The 17,112-nt window shown below is 35.8% G+C and overlaps 1 protein-coding gene across 9 annotated transcripts in view; it reads right to left on the bottom strand.

Moving 5' to 3' along the window:
* PCNX1 (pecanex 1) overlaps nucleotides 1-17,112 on the bottom strand; it is a 207,376-nt gene that overhangs the window by 152,871 nt on the left and 37,393 nt on the right. For all 9 annotated transcript variants that reach the window (XM_031001771.3, XM_031001775.3, XM_063697936.1 and 6 more), the window contains exons 2-3: nucleotides 15,038-15,246; nucleotides 15-120 (exon numbers count right to left, since the gene is read on the bottom strand). In XM_031001771.3, coding sequence (XP_030857631.1) covers nucleotides 15-120; nucleotides 15,038-15,246 — 315 coding nt within the window. The remainder of the gene's footprint in view (nucleotides 1-14; nucleotides 121-15,037; nucleotides 15,247-17,112) is intronic.

Raw genomic sequence — 17,112 nt, 5'->3', positions numbered from 1 at the left:
GCGCAGGTTCCTACCTGGTTGCTTGGATCTAGACCGGCATAAGAATTTCTGGAACTGCAACCAACTGGGGGTGTGGCCTCTCGGATGAACTCAGACATTTCAATCCCTCCACCAGGATCACTGTGGAGAAAAAAATGAGAAAAAGAGTAACTGTCATTATTCTGACTCCAGTGCTTTTCCTTTGTTAATTTTTTAAGTTATACTTTTTTCTACAAAACTAAGAGGTTCTGATTTTTAATCCAGCAAATAGCAAAAAAGGTAAACAACGATCATTCTTCATTTACAAGTCTGATACTTGGAACTATTTTATAACCACATCACTACTTGAAAATATGTAAAACTCTCTTATTCCAAACTGTCTACATCAAATCCAACATTAGAAACTGGCATTAATTACAATTATAGCATACTAAATATGTTACGATATGTGCCATCAAACCACTCTCACAAAAAAATGATTGCCTTTTGCTTCCCTAGAGCAAAGAGAAATTGTTCAATTGTAAACACAGAATGCAATCAGATATTACATTAACGAATTCCCGCGAGATCAGTCTGAATGAGCCGCATGATACAGTGATGAACAAACAAGAGAACAGTCGCCCTGGTCAAGCTATTTGTATCTGTATTCTTTAAGTAAACAGAGTTTAACTAGGATACTAACTTGTTTTACAGAACTGGAAACCTAAGATTTTAGATCTCTACATGTTTAGAAGGCCAAGGTTAAAAAAAGAAAGTGATGCTATGTAGTAACGATACAGAAACACAAAAAAGAGAAAAGTACTAGGTTCAAAGCACTAGAGAAGCCCAAACACAGTACTTAAAGATAACAGGATTAATTTTTGTATAAGGTGTAAGGAAGGGATCCAGTTTCAGCTTTCTACATATGGCTAGCCAGTTTTCCCAGCACCATTTATTAAATAGGGAATCCTTTCCCCATTGCTTGTTTTTCTCAGGTTTGTCAAAGATCAGATAGTTATAGATATGCGGCGTTATTTCTGAGGGCTCTGTTCTGTTCCATTGATCTATATCTCTGTTTTGGTACCAGTACCATGCTGTTTTGCTTACTGTAGCCTTTTAGTATAGTTTGAAGTCAGGTAGTGTGATGCCTCCAGCTTTCTTCTTTTGGCTTAGAATTGACTTGGCGATGTGGGCTCTTTTTTGGTTCCATATGAACTTCAAAGTAGTTTTTTCCAATTCTGTGAAGAAAGTCATTGGTAGCTTGATGGGGATGGCATTGAATCTGTAAATTACCTTGGGCAGTATGGCCATTTTCATGACATTGATTCTTCCTACCCATGAGCATGGAATGTTCTTCCATTTGTTTGTATCCTCTTTTATTTCATTGAGCAGTGGTTTGTAGTTCTCCATGAAGAGGTCCTTCATGTCCCTTTTAAGTTGGATTCCTAGGTATTTCATTCTCTTTGAAGCAATTGTGAATGGGAGTTCATTCATGATTTGGCTCTCTGTTTGTCTGTTATTGGTGTATAAGAATGCTTGCGATTTTTGTACATTGATTTTGTATCCTGAGACTTTGCTGAAGTTGCTTATCAGCTTAAGGAGATTTTGGGCTGAGTCAGTAGGGTTTTCCAGATATACAATCATGTCACCTGCAAACAGGGACAATTTGACTTCCTCTTTTCCTAATTGAATACCCTTTATTTCCTTCTCCTGCCTAATTGCCCTGGCCAGAACTTCCAACACTATGTTGAATAGGAGTGGTGAGAGAGGGCATCCCTGTCTTGTGCCAGTTTTCAAAGGGAATGCTTCCAGTTTTTGCCCATTCAGTATGATATTGGCTGTGGGTTTGTCATAGATAGCTCTTTATTATTTTGAGATACGTCCCATCAATACCTAATTTATTGAGAGTTTTTAGCATGAAGTGTTGTTGAATTTTGTCAAAGGCCTTTTCTGCATCTTGAGATAATCGTGTGAAGATGGATTAAAGACTTAAACATTAGACCTAAAACCATAAAAACCCTAGAAGAAAACCTAAGCATTACCATTCAGGACATAAGCATGGGTAAGGACTTCATGTCTAAAACACCAAAAGCAATGGCAACAAAAGCCAAAATTGACAAATGGGATCTAATTAAACTAAAGAGCTTCTGCACAGCAAAAGAAACTACCATCAGAGTGAACAGGCAACCTACAAAATGGGAGAAAATTTTCACAACCTACTCATCTGACAAAGGGCTGATATCCAGAATCTACAATGAACTCAAACAAATTTACAAGAAAAAAACAACCCCATCAAAAAGTGGGCGAAGGACATGAACAGACACTTCTCAAAAGAAGACATTTTTATGCAGCCAAAAAACACATGAAAAAATGCTCACCATCACTGGCCATCAGAGAAATGCAAATCAAAACCACAATGAGATACCATCTCACACCAGTTAGAATGGTGATCATTAAAAAGTCAGGAAACAACAGGTGCTGGAGAGGATGTGGAGAAATAGGAACACTTTTACACTGTTGGTGGGACTGTAAACTAGTTCAACCATTGTGGAAGTCAGTGTGGCGATTCCTCAGGGATCTAGAACTAGAAATACCATTTGACCCAGCCATCCCATTACTGGGTATATACCCAAAGGACTATAAATCATGCTGCTATAAAGACACATGCACATGTATGTTTACTGTGGCACTATTCACAATAGCAAAGACTTGGAACCAACCCAAATGTCCAACAATGATAGACTGGATTAAGAAAATGTGGCACATATACACCATGGAATACTATGCAGCCATAAAAAATGATGAGTTCATGTCCTTTGTAGGGACATGGATGAAACTGGAAATCATCATTCTCAGTAAACTATCGCAAGAACAAAAAACCAAACACCGCATATTCTCACTCATAGGTGGGAACTGAACAATGAGAACACATGGACACAGGAAAGGGAACATCACACTCTGGGGACTGTTGTGGGGTGGGGGAAGGGGGGAGGGATAGCATTAGAAGATATACCTAACGCTAAATGACGAGTTAATGGGTGCAGCACACCAGCATGGCACATGTATACATATGTAACTAAACTGCACATTGTGCACATGTACCCTAAAACTTAAGGTATAATAATAATTAAAAAAAAAAAAAGATAACAGGAACCCAGATTTACGGGGAAAAAACCACACACCAAATTTCACAAAACTTAGAAAATGCTACATAAGGTTCCTCAGGAAGACAACTCTTAGAATAAGTCATAATCCTACTTTTTGCCCAGAGTTTTTTACTAATTCTACCTGGCATAAACAGAGTAAGTAGTCAATAGTCCATATATATATATATTTTTTTTTTGCTATTATCTGGATAAAAGTTACAATATATGTGTTGGACATTACAGAGGATATATCTTGCTATCTGGCATCCAATTCAACCTCCTGATTATGTTAAAAAAAAAAAAAAAAGCAACCCCAAATTCTTCAGGTGAACCACCTCATCTCAAACCTCATAGGTTTTTGGGTAATGTTGACCCCACCCTCAGGTTTAGGGGTGGGCTCTACTGTCCAAAGTCATCAGCATATCCCATTGTTCTGGTCATTGAGATTAGCTCTAGAATAAGCACAGGACCCAACCCAGGCTAGTTTGAATCAGGCCAGGAGTGTCTTATTGGTGGGAGGAAATTTCTCTATATCTGCTACTCTTAATGTTGAGACTTAAGGCCTGGAGGTGCTGCAGCCATCTTATAACCATTAAGGGGCAGCCTGTTCTAAGAAGCCAAAATAATAGAAAAGAACAGAGACTGGCGAGAAGAAGAGAAGCAGGGACATGAAGTGACAGTTTGAAACGTTGCATCCTGACACATCTGAAGACATCCCTCACAGGCAGACTTTTCAGTAATGTGAGTAGTAAATTCCCTTAAACTTTTTTGGGTATTCTTATAGCTGCAATCAAAAGATATAGGCAATATATAATTTTCCATTTAAGTATTTAACATTATAGCAGTTTGAACTCTAGTGTGTTTTTATTATCAATTATCTCATAATTATAATGTCCCTGTTTGCTTAACAGGTTCCTAACTCTAAGCCATTGACTACAGTAGCTAACTTAGGTTCAACAAAGAAAACTAGCTTTCTAACTTACTATCCATTTATAAAAATAAAATATATTGGAACTCAGGTAAACATATGGCCAATTCAGTATACAAATACTCATGTGTGAGTAACGTAGAACATGTTCATGTTTATAAGCTGTCTGGTGTTAACTCATACAAGCTATGCAGGACAGAGGAGAAATTTTTCTAAATTGGAAAAACTTTTAAGTATGTATATAGAGGCACTATCACCACATTAAATTAGTAATGAATATTCAAATATTCAGCAATATTACGGTTTCTCCACTAGAATGCATCCTCTAAGTGAGATCCAAAGAAATCAGAAGATGGAGAGCAAAGTACAGATTAAGAAATAACAACACAGAAAGGAGAGACAGCCCTCATCTTGCCTAGTCTCTCTCTCTCTATATATATATATACACACACACATACATACATACACACATATACATACATATATGTCAACTTTATTGAAATATGATTCACATATCGTACAGTTCACCCTTTTAAGCTGTATAATTCAATGGTTTTTAACGTGTTCATTAAATTATGAAACCACCACCAAAGCCAATTTTAGACCACTTTTATCACCTCAAAAACAAACCCCTTTAGCCATTACTACCCGTCCCTTTCCAACCTCCTTAGCCCTAGACAACCATTAATTTACATTCTGTCTTTACAGATTTCCCTGTCCTGGACATTCTATATAAATGGAATTATATGTGATGTTTTGTGTCTGGCTTCTTTCACTTAGTATAATGTTTTCAAGGTTCATCCACGTCATAGCATGCATCAGTATTTCATTCCTTTTTATAGCCAAGTAATATTCCACTCTATGGATAAACCACATTTGTTTATCCAGTCATCAACTGATGGATAATCTTGCCTAGTTTTATACATCACTTTTGATAGCAAGTCCAAATTATTACAATCTGAACATACAGTTATCATTAATAATACATAAAAACAGGCTGGGTGTGTGGTTCATGCCTGTAATCCTAGCACGTGGGAGGCCAAGATGGGCAGATCACTTGAGCCCAGGAGTTCGAGACCAGACTGGGCAACATGACAAAACCCCATCTCTACAAAAACATTACCCAAGCGTGGTGGCATGTGCCTGTACTCCCAGCAACTCAAGAGGCTGAGGTTAGTAGACAGATTTAGCCCGGGAGGTAAAGGCTGCAGTGAGCTATGATTGCACCACTGCACTCCAGCCTGGGCAACAGAGCAAGACCCTGTCTCAAAATAATAATAATAATAATATAATAGAAACAAATATTTACTCAGTACTTATATCCAGTCATAGCAGTACGTGCTTTATTTGCATTTTCTGATGAAACCTTCCCTAATATTTATGATATGATTCTCCTCTTACAGTTATTATTCTCCTCTTACTGTTGAAAAAACTGAAAACCAAAAGGCAAAAAAACTTGCCTAACGTCTCAGAGAAGAAATGAAACATAAACTGAGTCACTGGTACCTGGAGTTCACGTGGGAGGGGAGGACAGAAATAATACCTCCTCAGCACTCTGCAAATAAGTTATCATATCTGTTCTTTCTTTATTTCCCACACACTTGAATACACGTACTCATAACCAGCATGGCCTAAGATAAGGCTCAAAAACCAGGTCTGTGAAACCCTAAAGCCCACATTCTTGCTTTTTTTGTGTTTTTTTTTTTTTTTTTGGTTTTTTTAAGAGACAGGGTCTTGCCCTGTCACCCAGGCTGGGGTGCAGTGGTGCAATCATAGCTCACTGCAGCCTCAAACTCCTGGGCTCAAGTGATCCTCCCACCTCCGCCTCCTGAGTAGCTGGGGCTGCTACATGCCCATGCCACCACACCCGGCTAATTTTTTTTTTTTTTTGGTAGAGACAGAGTCTCACTGTATTATCCAGGCTGGTCTCAAAATCCTGGCCTCAAGGGATCCTCCCACCTTGGCCTCCCAAAGTGCTGGGAATACAAGCGTGAGCCAGTGCGCTTGGCCCTTATTCTTTCTAAGAAAACATACTGCCTTACACCAAATAGGCACTAGTCTCTTTCCAGGTCAAAACCGAAGGTAAACACCATTATTTAGAGCAGGGATTTTTAAACTCAGTACTATTGACATTTTGGGGGCAAATAATTTTTGACTGCATTGTAGGATGGCTAGCAGCATCTCTGGCCTTTACCCACTAGATGTCAGCAGCAGCCCCTCAGTGTGACAACCAAAAAAGCTCCAGACATTGCTACATGTGCCCTGGGGGACAAAATTACCCCCAGTTGAGAAATAATGATTTAGAACTAATGGTCAACAAACAACAATGCATGGGAAGAAAGGAGATATCAAAGGAATAAAAATGATGAAGAGAAAAAATGAACAGGGGTTTTTATTAAAAAAAAAAACCCTCTAGTAAAATTTCTGCACTTCTTTCTTCTCTATAAATTCAGAAGTAAAACTCTTAGCCAAGCTGTAGATGTTCTAAATATAGCTAAACATATAAAATAGCTAAGAGTTTTCTTTATTGGCAAGACTTGCAGGTTTGCAGCAATGGAGATTTCAGCACATACCTGGAAAGCATAGTAGTTTATAATTCTCACAGTAGCAAAGTGGTCTACTGCAGTAAGCAATACACCAAATTCAGGTAATATCTACCTTTATGCCTTAACTTCCCCATCTGTTAAGAAAAAAAAAAACAAACCAGGTACAGGGAAAGGCAGAAAAGCAGAAGGGATCTAATCTGAATTACAGAGAAGTCTGCACAAACTAATTTGTTGATTATTAGTATCATATTTATTGCTCATGCTCTCAGGCTTTGATCAGAAACTTTGCAACACCATTACAATACCAAGTTTGTAAATCTGGAGTAAAATGATGCTCATAAAAATAAGAATAGATAAAAACGAAGTTCCTATATTCACAGGAACAAAGTTCCTATATTCACAGGAACAAAGTTCCTAAACAAAATAATCTCTCTCAGAAAACAGCCTAAAATCCAGCTTCATACAGTTTAAATTGATCCGTAGTTTACAATATCATAAGCATTACTGCCATGAGAAACATACAGAAACCATGATCTTTCCTCAAATGTTTGTATTCAAATCCTAAAATTCAATGTTACTTCCTGAAGCATTAGAAATATAAAAAAAATTAGTGACTGATTCTTTCTCTAAAAGATTGAACCATTTTTTACCTGCTGTACCACATAAAAGAGAGACCAATGAAAACCATAAAGCTCAAGTAGTTCTGCTATATTTATTCATTCACACAACAAACTGAGAGTCACAATGTACTACGCACAGTGATACAATCTAGATATACAAGTATTTATTTTCCTATTCATTTCTTTTCCTCAGAACAGAACATGAGATTCACAAGTGTGAGGGTGAGGAAAGGAGATGTCAAAAACAAAAACCTACAACAAAGATCTTACTACTGAAATTTAAAAATATTAAAGATTAGAAAAAAGACAAGGATGTATACCAATAATACTTCAATTTAACCATGTGCTAGATATCATAGCCAGTGAAAAAAATTAAACAAGAAGTATAAGGACTAGAAAGTAAGAAATAATTGTGATCATATAGACAAGGGAACATCATTAATAAGGGGGTTTAATAAGATTGCTAGACACAAAATAAACTGCGACATTTTAGGGGGAAAAACAAAATTATATTTTATACTAGCATAAATACTATAAAATCATAAATTTCCTTTTAATGGAGAAAATGAAAAACCATTACTGAAAGGTATTTAAAAAGACTAAATAAATGGAGAGATTCAATATTGTAAAGATGCAAATTCTCAGCAGAGGGATCTACAAATTTAGTGTAGCTCCAATAAAAATACCAAGTTCCTATAGACTTTCTCTAGCAGACTCTAAGTTTACATCAAAAATCAAAGAGCCAAGAATAGCGAAGTCTCTCCTAAAAAAGAATATGGTAGGAGGTTTACCCCACTGGCTATCAAGAGTCATGTTTTAAAGCTGCTAAGGATGGTATGGCAAGCAGATCAACAGAACAGAACAGAGAGCCCAGAAACAAACCACTAGAAATGAAAATGAAGCTTATGCCATAGAAACTGCTGCAAATTACTAAGGAAAAGATAGTCCACTTAACAAATACTGGGTAAATCAGAGATTCATAAAGAAAAAAATAAGCCTTAAGAACCTACCTGATACTACAGACTTAAATAACTTTGGGTAGAATTGAAATGTGAAAACAAAAGAAACATGAAACTTCAAAAAGACAATACAGAATACCTTTCTGATCTCCGTGTAGAAAATAATTCAGACACAAAAATGCTAGCCAGGCGCGTGGATCACGCCTGTAATCCCAGCACTTTGGGAGGCTGAGGCGGGTGGATCACCTGAGGTCAGGAGTTTGAGACCAGCCTGGCCAACATGGTGAGACCCCGACCCTACTAAAAATACAAAATTATCCAGGCGTGGTGGCACATGCCTATAATCCCAGCTACTGAGGAGGCAAGGCAAAAGACTAGCTTGAATCCAGGAGGCAGAGGTTGCAGTGAGCTGAGACTGTGCCACTGCACTTCAGCCTGGGTGACAAAAGTGAAACTCCAATTCATTAAAAAAAAAAAGAAGAAAGAAAAAAACACAAAAAACAAAAAACCTGATTAATAAAAAGTGGTAAATTTCATTGTTCTAAATTTAAGAGTATATGATAATCATAAGAAACTTTAAGGAAAGCAAAATGACAAGCCACAAGTGGGAGATGACTGTAATATATACATAACTAATAAAGGAATAGCATGAATATATAAAAAAATAAAAAATTCCTATTAATCATTAAGAAAAAGACAGCTCCAAAGAAAAATGAAACAAAACATAAATGAGCATTGGAAAAAAGAAAAAACCTAAATGGACCATATATAAAAAAATAAAATGCTTAACCTCAGTAGTAATCAGAAAGGTTAACTGAAAGTCACAATGAGACACCTTTTACACTTCATGAATGGCAAATTTTTTCAAGACAGGGTCTTGCTCTGCCACCCAGGCTGGAGTGCAGTGGTGTGATCAAAGCCCACTGAACTCTTCAACTCCTGGTCTCAAGTGATCCTCCTGCCTCAGCCTCCCAAGTATCTGGCACTACAGGTGCGCACCACCATACCTAGCTAAAATTTTTTTTATTTTTTATTTTTTGTAAAGACAAGGTCTCGCTATGTTGCCCAAACTGATCTGGAACTCCTGGCTTCAAGCTGTCCTCCCATCTCTCCCTCCCAAAGTGCTGGGATTACAGGCAGGAGCCACCTTGCCCAGCCAATTTTCTTCTTTTAAATCCCAAATCAATAGCTAAGTGAATGGCAAATTTTTAAGGTTTACCAATATCAAATGTTGATGAAGATGTGAACAATAAGGACTTTCATACACTACCGGTGAGAGTATAAACTGGTAAAATCATTTTGGCACACAGCTTGGAATTGCCTGATAAAACTGAACATGAAAATGCCCTATAAACCAGCTTACATAAACTAGATATACACATGTACCACAAGACAAAAAACACGAGAAATAATCTGAATGGCTATAAATAGAAGAATGAATAAATAGACTATGGTCTATTCTTACAGTGGCAGACTACATGTAGGTCAATATGAATAAACTCTAGCTACAAACATCACCATGCGTGAGTCAATAAAGTATAATATACTGTGCAAAAAAAAAAATCTCTCATAGAGAAATGCATACTGTATGATTCTCTTAGGATGTCCTAAAGCAGACAAAAATAAATAAATATATTCAGGAATATCTACGAAGAGTGTGTAACAATAAAGAAAAGCAAGGGAGTTATTCACAAAAAATTCAAGATTATGGTTACTCCTGAAGGGAAAAGTGGAATGAAATGGGAGAGGAATGTCATGAAGCTTATATGGTATTTTTATAATGTTTTATTTCTTAAGCTGTGTGGTAGGTAATGAAGTAGTCACTTGATTATTGCTAACTTAGTGTTTGGAATACATATTTCACAATAAAAAATGTTTAAAGTAAAAGAAAATGGAAAAAACAATTCAGAAGCAATGACAAATATATATAATATCCAGAAATAATTAGAACAATTATCAAGTGTTACCATGTGTCAGGAATTATTCTAAGAACTCTCTATATATTATTTCATTTATTCATTGTAATAATCCTATGAGAGAGTTCCATTATTTTCCTCATCATTCTGACAAGAAAGCCAACTCAAAAGCTTAAGTAGCTTCTCCAATGTCATACAATTAAGAAGTCTTGGCTGACTGAGTGTGAAGTCTACATCCTGTTCACTTATCCACAATGTACGAGTATGCATTTCTTAACAGAAATAGAATAGGCGTAGGAAATGTACAGAAACCATTTAAAAAATGTGAAAGGTTATAAGACATAAAAGATAAGTGAATAAAGAGATGATAAATAAAAACATAAGAAAATAAATGGAAATCTCTCATCTATATCCCTATTTTAAAAGTTGAGTTTCTACAATTTAATAGAATTGTCATCAAAATTCTAACAAAATTTTTTGGAGGATAAGCACACATGAAGATATCTCACAAAAGTAAGTATATGCATGAGAATAATCAAAATAATATCAAAAAAGGTCAGGTGTGGTGGCTCATACCTGTAATCCTAGCACTTCAGGAGACCGAGGCAGGCAGATTACCTGAGGTCAGGAGTCCAGCACCAGCCTGGCCAACATGATGAAACCCTGTCCCTACTAAAAATACAAAAATTAGCTGGGCGTGGTGGTGCATGCCTGTAATCCCAGCTACTTGGGAGGCTGAGGCAGGAGAACCGTTTAAACCTGGGAGGTGGAGGTTGCAGTGAGCCGAGATTGCACCACTGCACTCGTCTCGGCAACAGAGCAAGACTCCATCTCAAAACAAACAACCAACCAACCCCTGCCCCCCAAAAAAATAATAATATCAAAAAAGAAAAATACTGGAGTCACTCACAATGCTAAGTATTAAACATATTATAAAGCCACTATGATAAAAACAGTATGGTATAAATGAAAAAAGGCAGAAAGATGAAGCAGAAAACTAAGTTCAGAAACTAACATAAGTATATACAGTATACTACACGAAAAAGAAAGCATCTAAATTTACAGGGAAAAAATTTGTTACTTAATGAATGGTGTTGTGATAAACAAACCTAAACAAATTAAGTTAAAATGTTTTCAAACTGACAACAATTTAAGAGTAAAAAGTAAAATGATAAAAATACTGAAAGTAGATACAAAGATCTTAATTTATTGTATATTTATATAATTTGAGGGAAGGAAAATCTTAGAAAACGTTATCAAAAGCAGAAATAACAAACATACAAAATTGGACCACAGAAAAATAAATTACAGGATATAAAGACACTGACAAATAAAATGCTATAAACTGAGGAAGAGTATTTGACACAGAAGAGCTAATATCTTTTATTTTAAAAAAGTCCCAAAATCAATAGCAAAAAAAAATCCACCAATAGAAAAATATACAATTCACAGAATAACAAATATAAATGGCAATAAGAAAAATACCTCCATTTCACTAGTAATTCAAAAATGGAAATATTAAACAATAATTTATTTACATATTAAACAATGAGATACCACAGTTTTTCAAAATACTAAATACTCAAGAGTTGTCAAAAGTGCAAAAAAAAGAGGCAGCTGAATTTCTGGTCATAGTCATTAAATGGTAAAATCTTGGGAATTTGGCAATACATATTGGAAAACTTAAAAATGTGCATAGCATTTCTAGTAATTCCACCTCTGAAAAACTATGGTAAAACATTTAATCATTGAAAATTTAAACATCACAGTTATCTAATATTTAAATTTCAAAATGATTGATATAATTTAAAATAGGATAAAATACATTGGCATAATGAGATACTGTGCATCATTAAACATAATATCACAGAATAATTGTTTTCACTACTTCAAATATTTGCTGAGTACCTATCATTGCCAGACACTGATTTTGGAACTGGGAATATAATAGTTTATAAGAAAAATAAGGTCATTACCTTCAAGAAGTTCATCAATGCAAATAAATGTTAAGATAATTTCAGATAGTGATTAAGGCAATAAACAAAAATTATGAGGCTAAAATACGTGTTTAATTAACAAACAGGGTACTCATGTTAAGAATAAGGAAAAAAATGTAATTGAAAAGGAATAAACAAAGGCTTTCAATGCCCTGGAAAATATATAGAAATATCACCTGTCTTAAGAGAGGAGTGCCCACTTTTTCTTACATTATTTATGTCTGGATGTCGAAATATTTCATATTATGCTCAGTGGAAACAACTGCTTAGATTATTTGATCTTTCTCAACTTGGTTTCCACATCTGTAAATCAGGGATAATAACAGCATCTACCTGCTAGAATTGTTTTGAGGTATGTCAAGTGTTCACAAAAAAACTTTTCCAAGAGTTATATTAGGGGTACCTATTATTTTCTGTAAGGTCACAAACTTTTGACTATGAATAAAGTAGACACTTCTGTCAAATAGGTAAAGTGGAAAGTGGGCAAGGCCAAGGTCATGCTACAGAATGTGACTGAGCAACAGGGGGATCTGAGCAACAGCTGGGATGGGAAAGGAAAGCCTCCAGGAGTAGTTGACATCAAATCACAGTTGAATCCTAAGAAGTCAGTCTTGCAAAGACCTAGGAAAGAAACAGCTAAGTTTCTAAGGTAAGAATATACGATTGAAACAAATTTACAATAGGTTAAGTATACTACTTATAAATGTCAAGTAAAATATCACAATTTGCTTAAGATGTGTATGTGTATATATGTACATATATATACGTGTATACATGTACATATATACATATATACATGTATATGTACATATACACACATGTATATACACGTATGTGTGTATGTGTATATATGCACGTGTGTATATATACACCTATGTGTGTATACACATGTGTATATATACATATGCATGTATACACGTGTGTATATATACACATACATATATCTATATATACATATGTGTATATACACATTTATACGAGTAAATAAAAATAAATGCAGAGATACATAAGCATTTATAAGTATATATACACGTCTATATATACACGTCTATACATACATATATCTATATATACATGTGTATATATACACACACATTTTATTTATACGAGTAAATAAAAATAAATGCTGAGATTTATAAGCATTTATAAGTATATATACACATATACATATATGTGTATACGTACATATATGTACATATACACACACATATACGTATATACACGTATGTGTATGTGTATATATACACATCTATATATACACATACACGTGTATATATACACATCTATATATACATGTGTATATATAGATATACACATATCTATATACACATATGTGAATATATACACATACATTTTATTTATACGAGTAAATAAAAATAAATGCTGAGATTTATAAGCATTTATAAGTATATATACACTATCCATATATGTGTATATGTACATATATGTACATATATACACATATATACGTATATACTTATGTGTATATGTGTGTATATATACATATGTGTATATATACACACACACACATACATTTTATTTATATGAGTAAATAAAAATAAATGCTGAGATTTATAAGCCATGCTCAATAATTTCTTCAGGCTGCTGGTTTTGGTCTCTAGTGTAAGTAACTATCATACAGTAGTGTATTTATCAGGGGAACCAGCCCCCAATATTTCAACGTAGGTTCTTTTCTATTTTCCCTAAGTGTTGGCCGGTCTGAGAAATAAAGGGAAAGAGTACAAAAGACAGAAATTTAAAGCTGGCTGTCCAGGGGAGACATCACATGTCGGCAGGTTCCGTGATGCCCCGAGCCACAAAACCAACAAGTTTTTATTATGGATTTCAAAATGGGAGGGGTGTATGAATAGGGTATGGGTCACAGAGATCACATGCTTCAAGGGCAATAAAATATCACAAGGCAAATGGGCAGGGCAAGGTCACAATGCCAGGGCGAAATTAGAATTACTGATGAGGTTCACTGTCCCACTATGCACACATTGTCATTGATAAACATCTTAACAGGAAACAGGGTTCAAGAGCAGAGAACCAGTCTGCCTACAATTTCGCCAGGCTGGAATTTCCCAATCCTAACAAGCCTGGGGGCGCCGCTGGAGACCAGGGCATATTTCATCCCCTATCCACAACTGCATAAGACAGACACTCCCAGAGCGGCCATTTTAGAGGCCTCCCCCTGGGAATGCATTCTTTTCCCAGGGCTGCTCCTTGCTAAGAAAAAGAATTCAGCGATATTTCTTTTATTTGCTTTTGCAAGAAGAGAAATATGACTCTGTTCCACCCAGCCCGCAGGCAGTCAGACTTTATGGTTATCTCCCTTGTTCCCTGAAAATCGCTGTTATCCTCTTCCTTTTCTAGGTGCCCAGATTTCATATTGCTCAAACACACATGCTCTACAAACAATTTATACAGATAACGCAATCATCACAGGATCCTGAGACGAGACACATCCTCAGCTTAAGAAGAAGACGGGATTAAGAGATTAAAGGACAGGCATAGGAAACTATAAGAGTACTGATTGAGGAAGTGATAAATGCCCATGAAATCTTCACAATTTATGTTCAGAGATTGCAGTAAAGACAGGCGTAAGAAATTATAAAAGTATTAATTTGGGGAACTAACAAATGTCCATGAAATCTTCACAATTTATGTTCTTCTGCCGTGGCTTCAGCCGGTCCCTCTGTTCGGGGTCCCTGTCTTCCCGCAACAGTACTGTTCTAACCTGTCTAGTAATGAGGCCAAGAATATTGATTTAATCCCCCAAACACGCCAGTTAGCTTAGCTCTGTTCTAATATTAAAATACGTACACATCATTGTATCTACAGTGGTAAGATCTAACACTGCCTTAAAACCATATAAAGAAAACAAGTACAATATAATAATCACATCATTATAGAGATAACAAAATCTAAATCATTACAATCAATCAATGATATAGGTTTCCTTACCTCGGTCCATTGCTGTCTTTTCTCCTGGTTGAACAGTTGCCTTGTTCAGCTTTGGTTTGCTGATCCGTGAACTCATTTGCAGTCCTATCTACAACTTCTCCAGCATCAAGTGCTCTGTGTAGTCGATAGTTGACCATCTTCAGAACAATGAAAACAGCAGCTATCACAGGACAATAAACTGCTACTATAATCATGGTAGAAGGAAGGGCCTTTAAGAGAAAGAAAATAAGGAAATACATTTTAAAATATTTTATATTGTATTCAATTAGATAAATCTGTACCTAAAATAATAAACACACTTACACACAAAGCAACAACTATGTTACTAGCACTAAGCTGCACAACTTAGCAGCTTCGATGCCCAATGCAAAAGACACTAGCTACATGTGGCTACTGTGTAACTGAAATATGGCTAGTTTGAACTGAGATGTAAAGTGAGAATAAACACTGCATTTCAAAGATTCAATATAAAAAATGTAAAATATCTCAATTTTTATGTTGATTACATGTTGAAATAATACTTAGATTATACTGGTCAAATAAAACATTATTAAAATTAATTTCATGTGTTTCTTTTTATTTAATGTGGCTACTAGAAAATGTTAAATTACATATATGGCTTGCCTGCATTACATTCCCACTGGACAGCACAGGTATACAGTCCATGCCAAAAGCCTTATCATACAATTGGAGAACAAAGGTATCACATTACAGTATATGTGAAGAAATCAAGGTTGTGATCCAAATATAATGCCTGTTTATCAGCTCTGTGCAACCGTTTTTTAGGATACAGTCTTTGTATTCCAGAAAATTGGAAGTTAAAACTGTCATGAGAATGACCTTAGAACTGTGACTGTAAAACCAGGTAAGATATGGAAGACATGCAAAATCCAGGTGGGTTTTATTTTAAAATAGTTAAACATTTAAAATACTTAAAAATTGTGGCCTGCCAAACGAAAAGAATAAAAGAACACAGGACAGAATCAAGTAACAGATTAAATAAGTCAGCCAAACATCCTGGGTGTGGGGCTGAAGGCCCATCACACAGGAGGATTCAGTGATGGGGAACTTGAGTCCACAGGTGGCAGGCTTGGAGAACAGCTCACTGGGAAGGCAAGGCCTAGAATCACTACTGGCAGAGGTAATACAGCTAGGCTCAACTTATCCCAATTTCATGAGAAAAATCACCCAGACATCTATAGCTCTAGACCCCACATGTTTTCACAAGATTCAATCTCAGTTATCTGAGAACATGACCCCAAATTGGCTTTAAAAGAGTAACCTCTAGCCAAGCGTAGTGGTGGGCACTTGTAATCCCAGCTACTTGGGAGGCCGAGGCAGGAGAATCACTTGAACCTGGGAGGTGGAGGTTCTAGTGAGCCAAGATCATGAAACCGCACTCCAGCCTGGGTGACACAGTGATACTCCATTTCAAAAAAAAAAAAAAAAGTTAACCTCAAATCACTTGAGACAAAAATAAAAAGGTCTTTATGGGCCAGGCAGGTTTAGAATACAGGTATGATCAAATTTCTTTAAAAAAAAAAAAAAAAAAGTTTTTGAGAGGGAAAGAGTGTGGGTTGAAATTAGGATGGAAAAACATAAAGTCCACAAATCAATAATTTTGAGTGTTGGCATAATAGGTATATATTAAATATTTGTTATTTTTAAATACTTGGATTAAGAAGTCCTGCATATTAATGTATCTAAAAAATTAAACTTGTGATTCCAACTTCAAATGTTACTGAATAACTGGTTTGGGCTTATAATTTTAAGTTGGGAAATATATTTAGAAGTTTACAAAATGCATAAGTATCAGATTTGGAAGAGTTGAGTACCTGTATGATATTGTGAAATATGTATTTGGTCTTCATCCCCATTTTCTGGCATAAACTCTTAAAATCCTTGGACTCTCCAAACTGGTAAGTGTCTTTTTGTTCACTATTAGCTTGACTGGTGCCTGGGGGCTCCTGGATAGCCTCAGGAGCCAGGGCTGGTTTGCAGGGGAACCAACCTCCTGATTAGAGGGTTGGACTGAAGTCCCAACTCTCAACCTCCAGGGAGGGAAGAGGGGCTGT

Source organism: Gorilla gorilla, chromosome 15 (assembly GCF_029281585.2).
Source record: "Gorilla gorilla gorilla isolate KB3781 chromosome 15, NHGRI_mGorGor1-v2.1_pri, whole genome shotgun sequence".
NCBI classification, from domain to species: domain Eukaryota; kingdom Metazoa; phylum Chordata; class Mammalia; order Primates; family Hominidae; genus Gorilla; species Gorilla gorilla.
Note: the sequence above shows the minus strand (reverse complement) of the source record. Positions and strands in the feature narration are given on the sequence as shown.